The sequence below is a fragment of the Micrasema longulum genome, unplaced genomic scaffold, assembly GCF_059751315.1.
Source record: "Micrasema longulum isolate JH-2025_06_02 unplaced genomic scaffold, ASM5975131v1 h1tg000943l, whole genome shotgun sequence".
NCBI classification, from domain to species: domain Eukaryota; kingdom Metazoa; phylum Arthropoda; class Insecta; order Trichoptera; family Brachycentridae; genus Micrasema; species Micrasema longulum.
In genome coordinates this window covers 311,589-332,124 of record NW_028278134.1, presented here as the reverse complement: position 1 = coordinate 332,124, position 20,536 = coordinate 311,589, and the positions used below count along the sequence as shown (strand labels likewise).

Genomic DNA, 20,536 nt, shown 5'->3' with positions numbered 1-20,536 from the left:
CAACACCAGATGACCAGAGTCTACCACCGTTATAATGTCAGACAGTATCCTTATCACTCCAGTCTCCGTGGAGTGAAAACGTCGGTATATAATTAACAAACCTTTGAGGAACTATTTTTTCTAGTATTTTTGATACAATGGGAAGATTTGAAATAGGACAAAAACTGGAAATATCTTCCACATCTAGTCGTGATTTTTTTAAAGTGGAGTTACATTGGCTTTCTTTATGGCTCTTGGAACAATGCTGTGCGCCATAAATGTATTGAATAAATCTGTTAGAAATGGAGCTAATACGTCAATGCATTTTTTCAAAAGCCATGTTGCCATCGAATCTAATAAACATTGTTTGTTGGGTAATGCCGCAACAATCCTTCTTACCTCGTTTACAGATGTTGGTTTAAATTTACTAAATTTTTAAGAGGCATTTGCTTAAATATATGGAGATACGTTTGTTTAGTATATTAATCTAGTGCCTTATACACTGCTTGGGTATTTTGAAATTTAATAAACATAAACTCTTACGGGCTTTCTAAACGGTTTTATGTTGACTTTTTGTACGAATACTTTATATTTGTTTTATTACCTACTAAGTTCGGGGTCGGAGTTTTAAAATATTACAAGGTCCCCAATACAAATTTTGTTTAGTAGGTAGTAAGTACTGGAATTTATTTTTTGAAAGACGACGAGCGACTAGACTATACTAGTTCATATTATGCTACATTATTTCGCCATTCTTTCACAATAATTGAAATTGTATTATTTTTTTTATTCTCTGATGAAAAAATATGAATTTTTAATGATTGGAAAATAATTTGTTTTTTTTGCAATTAATCTTGTTGCAAAATAGCCGTTGTAAATATTTTATGTACTTTATAATTATATTATTTTTACAAGGCAAGACTCTAACAGTTTCTAGGCTCTCATTATCAATGGCGTACATCAGTCCACAACAGTCATTCGAGTATTTTTTTTCGTGAAGTGTCAAGTCATAAATGTCAACAGTCGTATAAGCATTATTAAATTATGTCTGAAAACAGAGAAGAAGTTTTAGCGAACTTCCAGGTAAATTATGACTACCCCGTGATTTAATAACGACAGATTATCATTCAAATGCATGTTAAGCCTGTAAAGGTTAGGAATTAAAACAGAAGTTCTCTTGTTCTCGAACACAAACTGTTGAAGGTCCACCTTTGTTTTGAAAATGTTCGCAAATTCGCAGAAATTGTATGAAATGTTTTCGAAGAGTACCCTGTTTTCGATTGATTTGTGAATAACAGTGAAAGCGTTATTTTATTGTTAAAAAATGAAATATTAAGGAGGCCTCGCGAGTATTTCGTTTGTGTTGAATTTAGTCAATTTCAATGGAGACAATAAAGGAAAAAAGTTTATCGTGTAGTGGTTTTCTTTGTGTTTATTATGAATTATTGTTTTATTTGAAAAAATATTTACACTGTTTATTTAAAACAAGCAATCTATGGAGCTTAAATTATTCCCGTTGCAAATTTATGTAGCATTACGAAATCGGACAATGATTTAATATTTTCTTTTCTTATTAGGGAATAACGGGTATAGAAGATGTGGCAGAAGCCATACTTCACTTGGACGAAACAAACTGGGATTTATTGGTAAGAAATTATTACAAATGTGATTGGATTCAAAACCGATTTTGTCTTTCTGAAAATTAATATTTTTACTTTCTGTAGTTTTTTTAATAGCTACTCATAATTGCATTTTGAAATATTTTTAATCAGCATAATGACTCCAAGAATACAGTTAGTCATATAAAAAATATTACCTCATGAGGCCTCTCGCATACACCACAAATGAGGTGCCTATCTAAATATCATTCATTACTTTAAATTCTCTAACAGTAAGTTGATGACTTGCAGGTGGCCATCAACAGAGTAATGCCACAAGACCTATCTGCTTCCACAAGTTCCTCAGCCCGGAATGACCCTGATGTAGACATTGAAATGATAGATGAAGATCTATCTATAATTAAGCCTAAAAAGAGGAATACTCCTAGATCAGGTAAGATTATCAATCATCACTTGGTTTATGTTCATCCAAATTAATTGTATATTTATTACTCAATGTGAATATGCGACATAGATAAATTGTTTTGGTGAAAACAAAACATGCTTGTGATTAAATCAGGATGGTATATTAAAGTTTATGTATTCCGGGAGTTTACAACAGTAGAATTCTGAGTGAATTATTGTATGTACACAAATTAAATTAAATTAAATACTCACATTGATACCATTACTAATAAGGCAATGAAATGTCTTGGATATTTGCAGCGAACTGTAAAGGATTTTAATTCCATCACTACCCTCAAAGTGCTATTTACTGCCTTCTTTAGAAGTAATTTAGAATTCAATTCAACAATTTGGTCACCTTATTACAATGTTCATATTTTAAAGTTAGAAAGAGTACAACGTAAATTCCTTAGATTCATCAATTACAAACTTAATATACCCACTGAAAATATTGATTATGATAATTTATTATCTACACTAAATATGTCAACTCTATGTAAAAGAAGAATTATAAATGATTTATTAAATTTATATAAAATAGCAAATGGCGTATTGGACGTCCAGGAATTAACTAGTGTTATCAGCTTAAAAGTACCTGTTCGAAATACTCGGCAGCTAACGTTATTTTTTTAATCTCCTGGCAGTCACAATTATTATTACAATTCACCAATACCTAGACTACACCGGCTAGGCAACGAGTATGGTGAAGTTGATATATTTTGTCTGTCTTTATATAAATATAGGTTAAGTATTCAAAAGGTTATAAATTAATTTGTGTAAAATTTCTTAATATTGTTCTTTATTTACTATTTTTTTTTCTCATGTATCTCTATAATAATGTATAAACTTATATGTATGTATATGTATGCGTGTATGTTTTCATATGTAAATTTATTAAATATTTTTCTATGTACCATATACCTATGTTGATACATTTCCTGATTTTTACTTATTATTGTATCTTTCAGCTTTTCTTATGTTATCTTTAATTTTAACTAAATTTACATACTCATGTTTCACTGCTGCACTTGAATGTAATTTCTAAAATATGTAAAAGCCCATAGGACGTGTAAATTAATAAATAAATAAATAAATCTGTCATTCTTCTTCAAATAAATTGAATAATGGGTCTTTGATTTTTTAAAATAATTATGTCTTAAAACAACGGTTTTCTTTAAAATTGAAATGAAAAAAATGTGCATGCTGTTGAAAACAAATCTATGAAGAGTTGCAAATCTTCCTCGGAGTGCACAACAAAGCAGGCTTGCAATTTTTTTCAGCCTTCCATCTGACCTAGTGTGGAGGTACACTCCAGTTCCACAATCTCAAAATGCTGAGTGTAGCATCACCGAAAAATAAATACCAAAAAGAGTGGACAATCGTTGTCTTACTCCTCATTCCACTTTGAAGGTGGTTGACCTTCCGCCCTCAAGTTCAACAGTATGTTTTGTATTTTCGTGAAATGTAAACAGTATTTTTTGAAGTTTATGTAGACATCCCACATGTTCTGAGACTTTGAAACGACTCGCCGCTCACTTTGTCAAAAGTTTCGGCTAGGTCAACAGAAAAGCAGTTTTTACTGTTGACGATACTTTTCCCGAAGTTGCCAAAGAGTGTATCGACACATCCTACGTACAACTGTGTAACTGAAAAAAGTAAATTTTACAAGAGAGCGTTTTAAAGATTTGTAAAAATCAACTCGTGATATTTCGCTGTTCTTACGTAGTAAAGCTATGAAATTCGGCATAACGCGTTTAATTGAGTTATTTAATAAGCTTAAAAATAAATGTTTTTTTCTGAGATCACTAGTTTTTGTTTTATCACACATACACACTTATACTTTGCTACGTAACCTGTCATCAATACTGTAAGTCGCTGATACAGGCTTATTCAATGGGATTCATTGAAATGTTTCACGAGTATCTGCCTAGTTACATAGTTTTACTCTGTACTTCATTTGATATCTTCCCCTAAAATGTTCGCTTACACAGCTTTTACCAAAAAATCGTAATTAAATACGGTCTTATATTTGTTTATGTATCGCTGTCACAACATTAATATCAGATCATTTTGATAAGTATACCCTGTGATTTTAATTTTTTTCAAATTTTTGACTGAACCTGAACCGAATCTTTCGCTGTCCGAGGTAGAACTGAGCGACGCGACGGGCAGATCCCCGTCGCCCGCGCTGTGCCGCATTACCCCCCCCGTAATAGTCTGTAGCTAGCACATACTTAATTATTCCTTGGATTTTGTTTTAGATATATGCAGTTAAACATTTATACATTTTTTAAAAAAACATTTTTCCAACGAATTTTTATATTTTTATAATATTCGATAATAAAATTTCAAAGGTGTAGATTTCAAAAATGCAACAGTCGTATAACCGTGTATGAGGCAGTTACACAGTTGTACGTAGGATGTGTCGGTATGTTCTTTCTGCCAATTTTTAAAAACTTTTTAGGGAATATTTTACCTGTGATGCTTATTAATTATTACAGTCACCTCTGTCTCCCATGTTTTGGTATAATTTTATAATGTTCACATCTCTCATCTCTTGTGGAATGCAACCTTTATTCCTACAAGCTATGAGAAGATGTTAAAGTAAAGGTAGAGGAGATTTATCTTTCAGCATTCCAGACATTTCATATCCGTGACATCTATTCTCAAAACTCAGTATTTTGCGGTTTTGGCCCTAGTGAGGTGCCACGATTCGCATCCGTAGAGAAGAACAGGTGTTACGCATGCTTTAAGGCGGCATTTACAAGTCGGGGTGACGATATAATGCATATTGTCCTTATAAATGCCCACTGGGTGTATATATAAATGAATATAACTGCTACACTTTTATATTTATTATGGGTATAAAAATATATGTATTTTTCTTTTAGTTGTTGTACTTGATGACATTCTTACACCATCAACTTCTAATAATTCTAAAGTTAGGATTCTGAAGTTTCATGTGCACTATCAAGAAACAACCTACTTTATCGAAATTCCTGAGACTGCTACTGTTCGTAAGTAAAGATTTACACTAACAAAATGACTCGCCTGTTTAAGCATCCATACTAAACTGTTGGTGTTATCGTATTTTGCGGATGATAAGGTGCACCCCAATTTTTGGTTGAATTTTCAGAGAAAAAAGTGCATCTTGTGGTCTGAAAAATATGGTAATTACTTTTTAAATTACAATTAAGATAAAAAGAAGTAAAAAAAAAAATTGTTTACATTTAAATGTCATATATATAATAATTCAACTCCTACAATTTAAATCCTATTTTTTTTTGTAAGTACCCAGCACCTTTATTAGTGTACCAAACTTATTTTTCATAATGTTTACTGAAGAGCAAGATTTATTGTACAATATCGCGGGGTAGTTACTAAAACTCTCTTATTGAATCCATGCCTCATGTCTGAGGATGGTGGATGCGCCCGACTCGGCACGGCTCGCCTGTGAACAGTCTTCCTGCATCTGGAACGGTCTTGTGCTGCTCTGTAGGCATTTGTCACTGATAGTTCTGGTAATTCAGTGTTTTAATCTCCAAACTATGAATGCCTTGAAATATGTCAACTAGTTTACTTCAAAATCAGCATTTGTGAGTTACCCACTAAAAATGCATTTTTTTTATCCTCCTCCATGAATGCTATAAATGGAAAAGTCGTGCATTCAAATCATCATAATATGATTGAAATGAATCACTACTTGCTTATTTGTAGCATTATTTATGTAGGAAAATACAAATATGCATTTTTAATGCGTAACTCAAAAATGCTGATTTTGAAGTTACCTAATTGTAGTAATTCCCCACGATATTATAATGCACCTCGTCTCTTGATTACCCAATTTGAGAATTAAGTCTTTGTATTTGTGATTACAGGAGATTTACGGTTGGTTGTGACAGACCGAAGTGGCATTGCCGCGTGTCGCCAGAGACTAGATGGATTAGGAACACCCCAGAGGCCAGTTCCACCAGCAAACTCCCCCCTCGCCACACTCAACATCCCTGATGAATGTCACCTGTTTCTATCTGCGCCGGACGAATTTATACCTGACGATGAGTGAGTTACATAACTATTATTTCATTACTATCATAATTTCCCTATCCCCACCGCATTGGTACACCAACTGCTGCGTATCTCGATCATTTTTCGCTACATGAAAGCAAGATGATCAGTCCAGGGACTTAAAAATATTCCAGTATACTAACACATTTTTAAATAAATATTTCAAAATGTGTTAGTTAATAAATTATAACAATGGATATTGACATTCGTCTTTGAGTCCGGCAAGGATGTATACTTTCTTATATTCTCTTCAACTTTTACCCGGGAGATATATTCGAAGAGGCTCTAAAGGAAACATTACATGATACAAAGACAAAAGACAGATCAATAATTTTTGTTATGCTGTAATTCTAACGGACAATGTAAAAGGATAAGAAAGTTTATGAATACAATTATTATTGCCTGTAGCACAAGAGGACTAAAAATAAATGTGTCTAAAACTATGTATATGGTGTTGTCAACAAAACTGAACAAGTATCAAACATGCCTTAAAAAATATTAACGGAGAAAATAAAAAGAGGTACATCAATATTAATATTTGGGATGCTGGCTCAATGATCAGTGGGATCACTCTCGTGAGATTCAAGTTAGGATAGAGATGGCAAGGAGCTGCTTTTTCAAAATGCGTGACCTCCTTAGTAATAGAGACTTTGTTCTCAATTTGCATATGTGAATTATGTGACGCTATACCCTTTCAGTACTTCTCTGCGACATTGAAAGCTGGACTCTTAACAAGCTACCACAAAGAGAATTGGCGCATTTAAAATGTGGTTCTATGGAAGAATGCTGAAAATATCATGGGTAGACAAAATTTGCAATAAAGAAGTATTAAGACGCGTTAAAAAAGAAAGAGAAATAATAAATACAACTAAGAAGAGACAGCTAGGGCACTTAAGACATTTTATGTTGAGATAAAAGTACAAAATAGTCAGTACCATATTACATGGAAAAGTTAAAAAAAAAAAAAAAAAGGAAAACGCAGTGTACAAAGATGACCAATCTCCTGGTTTAAAAGAGAGTGGTTCCACTGTATCTCCAAATCCTTATTTTGAGCAGCTGCGGATAAAATAAAAATAGCCATGACGGTAGTCAATCTACACCGTGAAGTGGCAACATAAGAAAAATAATAAAATAATAACTTTCATTTTCTTTGAAATCACTAAACAAAATAATCATGCTGACGAAGCTTCTCAATTCAATAGTTTCCTCTCCAGAATGAATTGACTCAAATGTATAATTATATTTATAAATACGTATATTGAGTTTATTTTTCGTTAGGTTTTGAGACCAATCAGCAAAATTATTTTATCCGTTCCAGTAAAATGCCGATGCTTTCGGTACATTCAATTAATACATTTATTATGGGATCCATTTTTTTTGCGCTAGTAAGTGGTGACAGAGCTGAAATTATGTTGACTTATTGTCTTATAAATATTTTATTTAAGATCAGCATTCGTTTTCCAGGTATCTGTTATAAAAATAATGTTTTACTAAACAGAAATTCACATAACGTGTTGTATAATTTATTTGTCAGCCGCATGAGGAATATATCTTCATTCACTGTAAAAAAATGTTTCATTTGTTTGGCTTAGATCTATAAGAGCCAATGTCGTAAATCATAATACTACAGTGATTATTAAGCCATTTTGTTGTGCTATAATGAACTGTTCGATGTCTTTGATAACAAATTTAATTAAAACCATTCCAACACATGTATTTGTGTATAAAATAATTAAATATACAAGTTTTTTATTTGACATTCACCCTCTACAAAATGGTGAAAGAAAAATATGAAATCTGACATTTACCCTTCTAAATCCAAGCTAGAGATTTGTTATTAATTTATTTCAAAAATATTTACAGGTAATCTTACAATCAAAGTCCCGCTGAATTGCGAGCATGGAATTAGTCAGCAGTTTCTTTTATAAATTATCTTTGTATTATTTTATATTATCGAAATATTGCGCCTCTTGCGATATACATACATTCTTGTGCAGTAGGAATTTAATCATTGAATCAAACAAGTAGTTAATTGTATGATGTTTTGTCTCCTACTCTAACAATTTAATAACGGTTAATAAAAAATATTATTGTTCATTAAAAACTTTTATTTTCAGAACTTTAGCTGATCGACTTACTTGGAAGTATACACTGAACATAGAAAATGAAGACAGAACTTACAAGCTCTCATTCCCGGGCACAAAAACTGTCCTTCAAGTCAAAACCGACTTTTATTCACTCACAGACATTCCAGTCAGACACCAGGTAAAAGAATCACTGCCTCCATATATAATATGCACTTCATCATGTGTAGTGTATTCTCGTGTGTTATAAAATTATTTTGTTCTTGCGTTTAAATTAGATTTGGACGGGTTGGCCTATGACCATAAACCAGGATGACACAGTGCTGGCCATGACTGGAATATCACACCCTGAACACAACCTCAAAGTCAGAAGAGCTCCTCCAAAGCCATCCCATAAAGAGACTAAACGGGTTAGTATTTTACTTCTTTCCTCATCGAGGTATCACGTATCGTTTTGCGATGTACCCTCAGAGTAATAAGGCGCCACAGCAGCAGAGCCGCCCACACAGACAAAAATCATTCTAGGATTATCAATCACGAAGTTAGTTATAATTTACAGCAAAACAATGGGCCATGGGTACTCAGGTCGAGAATCGCAAACGCAAACTGAAACCGTCCGTTACGCGTTTATTGTTAAACCAAACCAAAAATTTGCAACAGCAGTTAAATGCCGTCTCTATAACTGTGGCGTATCATTTCTCTGAGGATGCATCACATTCAAACAGTATGTTTACACTGGAGATAGGCGTTTTGGTTATTTAAGAGGAGTAGCTGTAACAGTTACCATTTCTCAAATTAAACTGATACGGTTTCTAAATAACTGGTACAAGCAGCTGCTGAAACAGTTTTATAACTTGTCGGAATATGTGAAACTGTTTCTAAAATAGAGTTTAGAGCAGTGACAAGCAAGATTAGAGAGTAACACACAGAGATTGAAGAGTCTCGGTCATAAGCGTGGGATGAAAATCTGCTATCCTAGGGGAAGGCAATCTTATGACCATGACTCGATCCTGGGACAAGGGCAGTCACGGTTTTGCCCATGTTCCTTTAAACTGTTATTTATAGAAACTCTAATTTTTTAACTAATAACATCTTCCCCGACTAGTCTTTCTTTACAATAACTGTTTATTTTTTTCTTTTAACTTTTTCAGCTATTTCAGGAGATCAACTGTTTAATCTTTTTTTATCACCTCTAGTTTACACTACTAAAATACTGAATGTGAAACGGTAATTATGTAGAGCCAATATTCTATTATGTTTTGCTAGTTTATTCGCAATGAGGATGTAAAAATAAAAAAAAGAAATTCCACAGAGAGCAGAATTTGTATACTTGCAATTTTCTTTATTTTTTTCTTCAACTGCACGAACCAGTTCATCACTAATCAACGATGGACGCTCACTTTGTTTGTCGACGTGCACATTATCACGACCTTTCTTGAAGTGTCTCACCCATCTCCTTGTCATTTAATCTCGTGTTCTCTGTACATCCCATAGATCTGTTGATGAATGTGGAGTGGTTTAATGCTCTTCGTATTAAGGAAACAAATTACAGACCTTATCTCACAAGCGGCGGGATTTTCAATTTTATTTTGCATGTCAAACAAGCACCACGAAGCGTACACAACAGTCAGTTAACTCATAATGGCATGAACTCCTCAATAGGTCAGGATAAGCATCACACATGTAAAAACCTTTTAGAATATGGAAGTCTAATCTAACTATTCTGCCTATGTTTGAACATCCATATTTATTAAATTCTCCGTCTATTCTTTGTGAAGTTTGAGAGTTGAAACCTTTATGGCAAATGTTATACAGCATTCTAACCAGCCAACGACAGTTCATAAGCCATGTTATGCCTTGACTTCCATATTACCTTCTCTAAAGTATAATCCATCTCTTTTGTGATATATTAACATATTTTATTGTTTTTAATTTAAATCTTTCACGGGTGACATCAACAGTTTCCCAAATGAATATCAAAAGAGGTATGATTTTGTTTAAAGGAATAATGTCTGTTTATTTCAGATAGTTATAGATAATTCTGATAGCGAAATCAGCTCCGTGGAAGAGTTTGAAGATGCCTCAGAAAGTTTTACAGTTGAAGATGATATATTTGTGGATAATGTACAATCTAGAAGAATAGAACCCCTGCGTAAGACCATTTTGTTTTTAAACATTTAGTTTGAAAAATACGTACCTGACTTCTGGAATAAACTATATTAATTTGTTTTTTAAATGCAGTTCCAGATAATGTGGATGATGAAACCACGGGCTGTATCCAGTTTGCTGAGAGATTTCGAGAGAGATACGGCCCTCAACATCCTCTATTTTTCCAAGGTTCATTAGAAAATGCCATAAAGGAAGCATGTATGAAACCTGCTAAAGATGTAAGCACAAGAATCTTTGTGGTTTTTTTTTTATGCTAAATATGCATTAGAACTCCACTTATCCAAACTCCAGTCATCCGGATTACCAAATATCCATATCGTTATCAGGAAATAGAAAATAAAGGGGAAGTTTTTAATTTTAATTTAATTATGCAATCAACTTTGCTGGACATGTTAAAATAAGTTTGTAATGTGATTCCAATTTGCTGTATTATTTAAAAAGCATAATCCGGAAAGTCAGAGTTTTACTTTAATTGTACCCAATTCTGTAAATATGTCGTGTATTTTAATTTCAGCGTCGTCTGTTGGGAGTTTACCTACACCACGAAGGTAGTGTTCTGTCCAATGTGTTTTGTGCTCAATTACTCGGCTGTGATTCTGTTCTACAAATACTAGCCAACAGCTTTGTTGTTTATGGTTGGGACCTTTCATTTGAGTCAAATAAAAATATGTAAGTCCAGTTTACTTTATATTTCATTTTACTTTCTACTTATTTTCACCTCACATTGGCTGGTTTAAGTGATCACTTTTTATTTCTGCTTATGTTTGAATATCCATTTTTTTTCAATTCTTCCATCTGTTGAGTTTTCAAAGTAAAAGCTGAAACCTATATTTTGCATATTTTTATGTTTGAAGCACTAACTTTTTGGAACATTATTATTCAACTAGTTTCAGCAAAAACACCATGCGTTCTTTAGGATTAGTCACAAACTTTTTTATTTATTTTTCTTTTTTTTTTTCAGTTTTTGCCTGTATTTTGCACTTATGTATTTTCGAAATTGTATATTCCACTTTATTTTTTTGTTATACTTCGACTGGTTTTGAGGTTACTAGCTCATCATCGGGCCTTATACTAACTTAGAATCACTTGCGTTACTATTATAAAATATTGTAAGAAAACAGAAGAATGAAAGAAAGAAGACAAAATGAATCATAACGGGAATATTTTTAGAAGAGGACTCGTAGTTAAATTTCATTGATCATTTGTTACAGGAAGGTTTTGGTTAAAAGCTTTACTTATTTTTAATCTTTCAAGATTGTCTAAATGAAGACCACTTTTATTAGTATGTAAAATTTCTAAGCCCTTTTCTTGATTAAAATTGTGTTTTTCGGGTGGCAAATGATTTGCAAATTGTGAGAAGTTACTGTTGTTAAGACATCTTATGTGTTATTTGATATAATAAAGAAATTCAAACAAGTTAATTTATAAATTTCCGAATGATTCAATTCATCATCATTATCTTTACAATTTGATAAAATTTTACCTAAGTTATTATTAGCATAGAATGCTGGTTGAATGTTAGCGAAACCTGAGCAATATTATCACTAAATGAGTTGATATATAAGATTCTATGCCAATTATCGTTATTATTCATTTGGTTGGTTTGAAGAAATTGCCATTTGGCACTAGGTCTGCCAACGTCTAAATAATTATTATGTACAAAAAGATTAATAAATATTACAAGAATTTTTTGAATAAAAAATATTTTTATTTAAGTTATAGTAGTAAAAATAAATATATAGTTTTATTTCACTTTTATTTATAATTTTTACCAGTGACAGCTTTGTCGTGACTGACATTGTCAGACTAGTGGGAGAGCAGGAGTTGTCCATCGTGATTTCATATAATTATGGGAATAAACGAGTTACAATCAAAAGAATTAAGTATAAAGTAATAACAATTATCTGAATTGGAATATTATTTGAATGTATATAATAAAAACAGATGTAAAATGTATAATTTTATGAAAACTATAACAGGGTCCGCTGGTTGGTAGTTCCTTCAAAAGCCATGTCCCTGGGCCAAGGGTAATTAAGTGATTCTCTAAAAGCAAAATTCCCAGCAGTCAATTCTTATTGAATACTGTCATTGTTTGTATATTAATGGATACAATAATGGGGAATTAATGTTTGTTACATTACAAACAAAACAGTTCAATGAATAAAATGCAGATCCACCAAGAAATGTCAGTAGAAAAGCTCAATCTATTATAAGTTTTTTTTCTTTTTTCTTTAGGTTATTATCAGCGGTATCTAGTTCTCTTGGGAGTGTAGCAAGTATGACCATAAGAAGTATCCCCTTGGAGAGATTGCCGGTACTAATTATTATCATGAGAATTCGTTCTAACACAGAGATATTCTCAGTTATCAATGGTAAGTTAACTTAAAAATAAACAAAATGAATCGACTCGTGTAATGTAAATGTTTGAAATTGACTTTATTTTCATTCGATTGTCATTCACTTTGTTCGAGTTGTCAAGAAACAAGGTAGCTGTGTAATTAGTGAAATGTGTTTGTAGGAAATGTGAGTGTGGCAGAATTACTGGGACAGCTGGTCGAGGGGGTGGAGCGCTGGAGTGGGAAGCGAGAGGAGGAGGTGCAGGAGGAGAGCGAGAGAGCCGCCAGGCAACAGGTCAAGTGGGAGCAGGACGAGGCCTACCGCCAGAGTCTGGAGGCTGATAGGTACTATATAATATTACACGTCAACCTTGCCAGCAATCGAACCCGGCACCTCAAGTTTGTCAGACAAACGTATTAACCGAGGCGGACTAGTGTCAGTGGACTAATGTGTCTATTATCTATTATTATTAATAATAATAATACACTAGCAGATATTAAGCTGATGCGTGTATATCAAGTGTCCGTGGTTATTAAACATTATAAATTGATGTGTGCATCTAGTTAACATTAACTGAACTAGCCCCAATCACTTTCTCGGGAAGGCCATTCCATTTCTCCACAACTCGGTTTGTCAGGAAGTTCTTCCTGGGGTTGGATGAGAAAGGGGTAGTGTTAAGTTTCAATGAATGACCTCTGAGATGGCGGTTTTCATTTATAGTGAACATTGATTTCAACTTGGGTACATTATATTGTACATAAACTATAAATAATAAAACTATTTGCTTTCAAAAATTCCTTAATATGTATTAGGTGTTAACATAAGTTGAATCTGTTTTTTCCCAAATTTAAAAATGAGCAACATGCAAAGCATAATTCAATATTATTTATGTATATAAATAATTCATCACCATTTTTACTAATTATTTTTTCAGAGCTAAAGAAGAATTTAAGAAACAACAAGAAATGGCTAAAAAGCAAGAGAAACAACGAGTGGAATCAGAAAGACAAGAAACTGAAGCAAAGAGAGAGGTTATTATTCTTTTTGTTTATTTATTTTATTGCATGTATATAACTAGCTTTTCCCTGCGGCTTCACTCACGTGGTATTAGAGAGAAATTATTTAGGTAATTAATTAGTTGTCTCGATTATCAATAAGAGTTGTTTATCAATAAGAATTTTACCGATGGAGTGATATATTTTATCGGGATAAAAAGTAGTTTGTTCTTCCAACTATCGCCATGAAAGAAATACTAATATCTGTTTAGTCTTAGATAACATAACATCATTATTCTGTTCACAAATCCAAATTCCAACTACAAAACCAAGACAAAAAACTAGCCATAGATAAAGTGAGTCAATTATAGAAATTTAAAGAATTAATTTCAAATTGATTCTTTTTGACATCCGCCTTACCGCCTACCGCTTCAAATAATGTTGCTCGTTGTTGATATATTACAATATTTTTTAATTCGGTATGAAAAATAAGTATCCTATTTTACTTCTCACCTCTCCGGCTATCCCTATGCAAAAATATATGCTAATCGGTCTCTACGTTGAGACGTGAAGGAAACTCAAACTAACACACTTTCACATTTATAATATTAGTATGAATTCATAATAACCAATTTAAGAGTAGGTACTTGCTGTTACGTGGTTTTGTAAATTTTATATTTTCAATTTTATTCATTATGTGGGCTTAAAATCTGCAATAATAATTATCTTATCCGTTGATTTTGCATTTATAATTTTTGGAAATGTTCTGTTTTATTTTTTCTCTCATTGGGGTGGTGTTCAAGCTTAAATAACACTTTTTTAGCGCATATTTAGTATCTATATACATGCTAAAAAAGCATTATCTACGTTCGCGAAAGCGTTCAGAGTACCAGCCTTGGTGTTTTTTAACCTCCATTAAAGTTTTATCATTTTAAGGGGAAGTCAACCCTTTATAGGACACATATGTTAATTTACATCTTGCAAACCTAATAAAATATGCTATTTTTTATGATTATAAACCTATTGGATTTGAAAAAGCTGAGTGGAAGACTGATCTAATAGTCTATGTTATTACGATACTCTTGTTACAGAAGACTTATTACTAATTATAATAATAAAAATACTTTATAGTTTTATTCCACTTTTATTTAAAATTATTGTATAAATTGTTTACCAGACCGACATCGTCAGACTGGTGGGAGACTAAACAAATTTCTATGTTATATACAAGTGCAAGCAGGGGTTGTAAATCATGATTTTATATAATTATGTAAATAAAAGAATTTAAATTTAAATAATTTAAGTATAAGGTAATAACAATTATAAGAATATAAGTTTTGTTTGAATGTATATAATAAAAACTGGTGTAAAATATATAATTTTATGAAGTTTTATAATGAAAACTTCATAAAATTATATATTGATTGATCGGGTTGTGGTCCTGTGGCTAGTGTCTCGGACTCACGGACCAAAGGTCTGTGGTTCGAATCCCACTTTACCCCAACTTGATTCCCATTTTCTAATAGTGAGTTATTTACAACTCGTTGAAAATGGCCCTCAAAATTAAATATTTGGGTAAATCATAAGAACGCAAATATTTCTTTTTTCTAAAAAAAAAAAAAAAAAAATGTATTTGAATTACATATATTTAAATTTAATTAAAACTATAACAGGGGCCGCTGGTTGGTAGTTCCATCGACAACTATGTCTCCGGGTCCGGGGGGTAATTAAGTGATTCTCTGAAAGTAAAAATTCCCGGCAGTTAATTCTGATCGATTAGTTTCATTGTTTGTATTTTAATGGATACAATAATGGAGAATGCACGTGTGTTACTTGATCGTTTAATATTATTTTATCAGGGCAATTTTTTAAGCGGTTTATTTCTAAAATTTCCTGGCCTTCATTGGCCTTTGCTGCATGTGTGCAGGAATTGAACATTTGTATTTTTATCAAAAACATGATTTGACTCAATAAGGTGGTTCGCAAACGTGGAGTTTTCCTTGTTATTTCTCCAACTTTGGAAGTGTTCGTTAATCCTAGTTTTGAACGACCTTCCTGTTTGGCCCACGTACTCTGCTTCGCATGAACCGCAGCGTAATAAATATGAGCCTGAATTAGTATCCCTTTCCCTTTGATCTGAAATTTGTTTAGTCTCCCACCAGTCTGACGATGTCGGTCACGACGAAACCCGGTCACTGGTAAAAAATTTACAAAATAATTATAAATAACAGTGGAATAAAACTATAAAGTATTTTTATTATTATAATTAAAATGCAGTTCCACCAAGAAATGTCAGTAGAAAAACTCAATATATTACTTATTATTAATACGATATATTAGAAAATAAACACCTCAGTTCTGGTGGTATATTTATGTACCGCTTTGTTCTGGTGTCCTATAAAGGGTTCAGCTCAGCAGTACGATTCTGAACCCTCTTTAGAGGGTAGAGAAAGAGATACTAGCACATGATTAGTACATAAATTGCCCCATAGAGAGCGTTCAGAATCGTATTGCATAAATCAATAGAAATTGATTATTGAAAAAATATGCATTATGACGACATGTGATTAATTTTTTTGTCTATTTTAGGCGCAACGCCAAACGGCGCTCTCCCGACTTCCCGTGGAACCAGCTGCCGACAGTCCAGAGGCAATCACAAAGATCCGAGTGAGGCTCCCTCAAGGACGCTTTTTAGAAAGGAGATTTACTGTTGACACACCACTCAGGGTAATTCATATAACTTCAATAGTGCATAGTAACCTTGGTAATTGAAATCTCTTGTTGAGTAACATTGCAATTAATTTGTTTTGTAATTTCAGGCTTTAATAGACTTCCTCACAGTTGAAGGATTCCCCTCTGAGGAATATAAAGTCATATCCAGTTGGCCTAGAAAAGATGTGAGTCTTATTTTGTCTACATGTGTAACAAAAATAATTAAAGACCCGAGTTAATAAATATTTAATTTGATTAATCATTAATTAATTGTTAAAAAATTACACTTGTGGCGTAAAAAAACTTCACAGACCTAGATGATGTGTAAATTTTCTTTGCCATAAAAAATCTAATTACTCAACCATCTTTAAAATTATAATCATTATTGTAAGATTTTTGACTACTGGCATTTTCAAATGCTAAAAACAATTTTTAAATTTTCTTTGCTGTTCAACTCGGTAAGTTTGACTTTTCAAACTGTATTTTAAAAGAATGTGTTAAATGTTTATGTATTTCTACAACTGCCTATTCTAAACTTTTATTGGAAATTGTCTTCTCTGAACCCTACCTCTGATGCAAATCTTAATAACAGGACTTTAATAAAATGCTAAAAATTCTAATTTCTTATGTAATGTGTCCATATTTATTCATTTTATGTTTATTTTATATTTATACATTCAAATTTAGAATAATGATCCCAATGGCTGAGAGAAACATTTACATTTACAGTTTTTTCACCTATGTATGTACATACATATATGTGCCATGTATACCTAGTTCATAGGGCCATATCGTCAGTCGGCGTCCATTACCGCCAATCTACTAAATCAACTTTTTCCAGGAGACAGTAAAAACTGTTTTTAAAATCAAATCTAACGCATTATTTACTCCGATCCACGGTATTGCTCTTTTTCAGAATGCTCGCCTGCTATTGATCCCACGCATATCGTATAATTAAGAACATCAAATAAGAGTTAAAATCCCCTATATGAAAATATCATTTCTGCCAAAATCGTAGATGTAGATGCACCCCGACCGATGATCTGACACTCCTTTGCCCGCTTGGCTAAATCCACTCCTTAATCCATGCACAGTCCATCTCCACTATCAACTTCTTGGTATTTATTTCATATTGTGAGCATTCATTTTTCTTGCGTATAATGGTAGTAGGCTGTACATTTTAATTGAGAAGGTAGACCAAACTTCTTTGACCCAAAGTTATATTTCTTAAGAGAAACATAAATGTTGCTTTTTTAGTGGGTAAGTTGTCTAGTTTTTCTAATTACATGTATCGTCGGTGATACCGCAATGCCGCGTAGCTATCAATTGAATTTTCTGGCAGGGGATCTGAAAAAGTGTTCTGTTAATATATTACTTACAATTTTAATCAACCAAAAATACCATAGAGTAATTTATAACTAACAGCTCTTAGTCCCTATAGTAAATTTATTTCAGTAAAACGTTTTCGTAAAAAAAATCAGGTTACGCGGTACCACAGTATCACCGACGATATGAACTATGCATTGAGTTTAAAGTAAGAATTGGGGTCATCTAGGAATGGTGAAAAAGATATTCAAACTAACAAATATTTATTTATTTGTAGCATTGCTTATTTTTGGACCAAACTATGTATGTTTTAATTTTTTTATAAAAGGATCTCTGATAAACCATTTGTATTTCTCAGCTGACTGCCATCGATGACCAGCAGAGTCTCCTGGACCTGAAGTTATGTCCACAGGAAACAGTCATGTTGGAGGAACGATAACCGTCACCGGAGAAGCAGAGGAACACTCGTGTAATTTATTTAACTCATTGGTTTATATTCTTTCTTATTATAATACTACCAAATGCTATTTTCTATCAGATGCTACATTAAACAATGTTTTTTCTCTGGCTTCTGTGTTTTTATTCTTATTGTAGCCTTTCAAGGTGCACAGCTTGCATCTAATAACATTCTTGAAATAATATGGCGTGGTACAAAACAGCACACTTATGAATTATATAATTAATTGTAGCATGCACTTTCATACTTATCGACTACGCACACATCACTCTGCTGGCCCTTGAAGCGTAAGACTAATCACTTTAGCTTCGTGTAACAGATGATCGAGATACCCTGCATTTGGTGTACCGATATAGTGATTTATGACCCTTCGGGAGCGGAGAAGGATACTAGTTTTTCCTTACCTGATTTTATGTCTAATATCCGACGGTTTTTTTTGTAGCGCCGGCTTGAAATTATTTCGAATGCGTTTTGCGTATGTTCTTCTTCCTTTAATTTTGATCTCGATAAATAATAAAATGAGAGAAATAAACATCCCCGCCACTAAAAATGCGAAGGCTGGGGATATTTCCATCATGGTGACTCGAACACTCTCTAATTTAAGATGACATTGAGGTTTGGGTTCGTGCCAAATTAGCTTCTGCTTAGCCATGAGCCCCGTCACGGAAATTTTACGCAGGCTGAAAAAAAAACTTTCACTGAGCACACGAAATCTAGTATTTCAAGAAATTCATCTTGACCCTCTTTCAATGAAGAACTTCAGCAACTTTTGGATACGAAAAATGTTTTCTTGCGTGCGGTAATATATAAAGAGTTGTAAAAGATTACCGGTTTACGGTAAGTCCACGGACCAATCGGCAGATTTGAACGAGAAGAAGCGAAAGAGAACTTGAGACGTCACATGCGGAGTATTTCAGAAATACAAAACTTTAAAAAATCATAGTGCTGATAATATGAAACATAAATATTTGAAAAAAAAATTTTTGGCTTAGTTTAATAGTCTATTAACAAATAAAAAAATCACTGAACCCCTCACTGTGTATATTATATAATTATTATACAAGTAATTATTTTTTCTATGTCTGGATGGATAAAAAATACAGTTAATTGTGTATGTGAAAATCAACGGGAACCCTGGAAGTGTTTTTTTGACTCGATGGCTACTTTCAGAAAAAATCCTGAAATTGAAATCGAGCAGAGTCCACTTTCTAATGTAGTGGTTGACGTGTTCGCCTAGCACGCTCGAGGTCCTGGGTTCGATTCCTGACAGGCTCAATGTGAAATATTGGTTTTAATGATATTTTTATATGTCAAGGTTCCTGGGTACGTATTTTGATGGAAAGTTAAAATTTATCTTCAATTTTATCAAGTCGATGGGAGAAGTGCTCTCCCAAAACTGTAGTAGTATTCTCGTAAAATAATGAAAATTGTGTAACACTAATAACAAAGATTTATTTTCATAATAATTTAAAATGAAGTGTTACAAAGTTAGTGCCGATTTAATTAATAATGTTGTTTTTATTACCCATAAGTAATCAACTTCCTGAATGGTGATCTCTTCTGTACTACAGCCATCATTCTTTGCGGAGGAAACAATTGTATCTCGGACAGATCGCACACTTCCTTCTCTGTAAATGTATCTCTTATGATTTTATAAGCCGTAGCGATGTCTACGTGGAAGGCAAACCCCCCCTTCTTGGCCATCTCCAATCCTTTCATCGGTTGGTAGAAGTTATTCTTCTTTAAAATTTTATCTTTGTACAACTTGAGTGCTATGGGGTCATTTGTTTTCTGTAAAGTTAAAATTTAATCAAAAACCGAAAATCGAGTATTATAAATCTATTAAATGAATTATATTTAACATCATGCGTTTTCCGGACAGACCGCTTCTATTCTATATCTTTATTTCCTCTCTATGTTTTAGAAGATTTACTTTATTGATAAGATTCATGTTATTTTTTTACCTAAGTAAGTTAAGTTATTTTTAGACTTGAATCAATTCCTGCAAATATAAAATACATTTTGTATTTGATATGTATTAAATAAATTATTAGAAATGATTTAATGTTAATTTTTTAAGAACACTTAGCTCTCAAACTGATAGTAAATTGACAAAGTTCATGAAACATGTGTATATCTTACGATATATATTTTTATTAAATGAGATCTGTTTAATTTCATATGAATTTAAAACTCGCTTTAAATATAATTTAGAAAGATTACAGGAATTTGCTCCAAAACAGTGAAAGCGGCTAGAAGCCAGCTGTCAGCCTAAAAACTAAATTTTTCTATGCAATGTCAACATAAGCAGAAAAAATGGAGACGTACTTAGAGATACCAGTAATTAAA

At 32.7% G+C, this 20,536-nt stretch overlaps 2 protein-coding genes across 4 annotated transcripts; one reads left to right on the top strand and one right to left on the bottom strand.

Annotated features, from left to right (window-relative positions):
- Positions 1–955: 955 nt before the first annotated feature.
- casp (Fas associated factor casp) lies at positions 956–18,298 on the top strand. Its single transcript, XM_088232075.1, has 16 exons — positions 956–1,062; positions 1,557–1,625; positions 1,890–2,031; positions 4,934–5,059; positions 5,921–6,101; positions 8,225–8,372; positions 8,470–8,601; positions 10,217–10,343; positions 10,433–10,578; positions 10,875–11,029; positions 12,596–12,732; positions 12,879–13,041; positions 13,632–13,728; positions 16,282–16,419; positions 16,512–16,589; positions 18,089–18,298. The coding sequence occupies exons 1-16, from the start codon at positions 1,024–1,026 to the stop codon at positions 18,167–18,169; spliced, it is 1,959 nt and encodes a 652-aa protein (XP_088088201.1). The 5' UTR covers positions 956–1,023; the 3' UTR covers positions 18,170–18,298.
- LOC148277993 (ionotropic receptor 84a-like) lies at positions 15,317–20,436 on the bottom strand. Of its 3 annotated transcripts, XM_088232078.1 has the most exons (5): positions 20,330–20,436; positions 20,152–20,189; positions 19,713–19,978; positions 18,592–18,867; positions 15,320–15,431 (listed from the first exon to the last, which is right to left on the bottom strand). In XM_088232078.1, exons 3-5 carry the CDS (start codon positions 19,904–19,906, stop codon positions 15,395–15,397), a joined length of 507 nt encoding a protein of 168 aa, XP_088088204.1. In that variant the 5' UTR covers positions 19,907–19,978; positions 20,152–20,189; positions 20,330–20,436; the 3' UTR covers positions 15,320–15,394. The 3 variants fall into 3 exon arrangements, with proteins under 3 accessions (XP_088088205.1, XP_088088204.1, XP_088088202.1); XM_088232076.1 differs by lacking the exon at positions 20,152–20,189; XM_088232079.1 differs by lacking the exons at positions 18,592–18,867; positions 20,152–20,189 and having other exon boundaries at positions 15,317–15,431.
- Between the last annotated feature and the right edge of the window lie 100 nt (positions 20,437–20,536).

Coding starts and splice junctions, on each gene's coding strand:
- casp (XM_088232075.1), top strand. CDS start 1,024: ATGTCTGAAAACAGAGAAGAAGTTTTAGCGAACTTCCAG. Junction 5,060..5,920: donor TCCTGAGACTGCTACTGTTC/GTAAGTAAAGAT, acceptor TTGTGATTACAG/GAGATTTACGGTTGGTTGTG. Junction 6,102..8,224: donor GAATTTATACCTGACGATGA/GTGAGTTACATA, acceptor TTTTATTTTCAG/AACTTTAGCTGATCGACTTA.
- LOC148277993 (XM_088232076.1), bottom strand. CDS start 20,368: ATGAAATTAAACAGATCTCATTTAATAAAAATATATATC. Junction 18,868..19,712: donor AGGAAGTTGATTACTTATGG/GTAATAAAAACA, acceptor TTTTTTTTTCAG/CCTGCGTAAAATTTCCGTGA. Junction 15,432..18,591: donor GATATTAGACATAAAATCAG/GTAAGGAAAAAC, acceptor TTTTACTTTCAG/AGAATCACTTAATTACCCCC.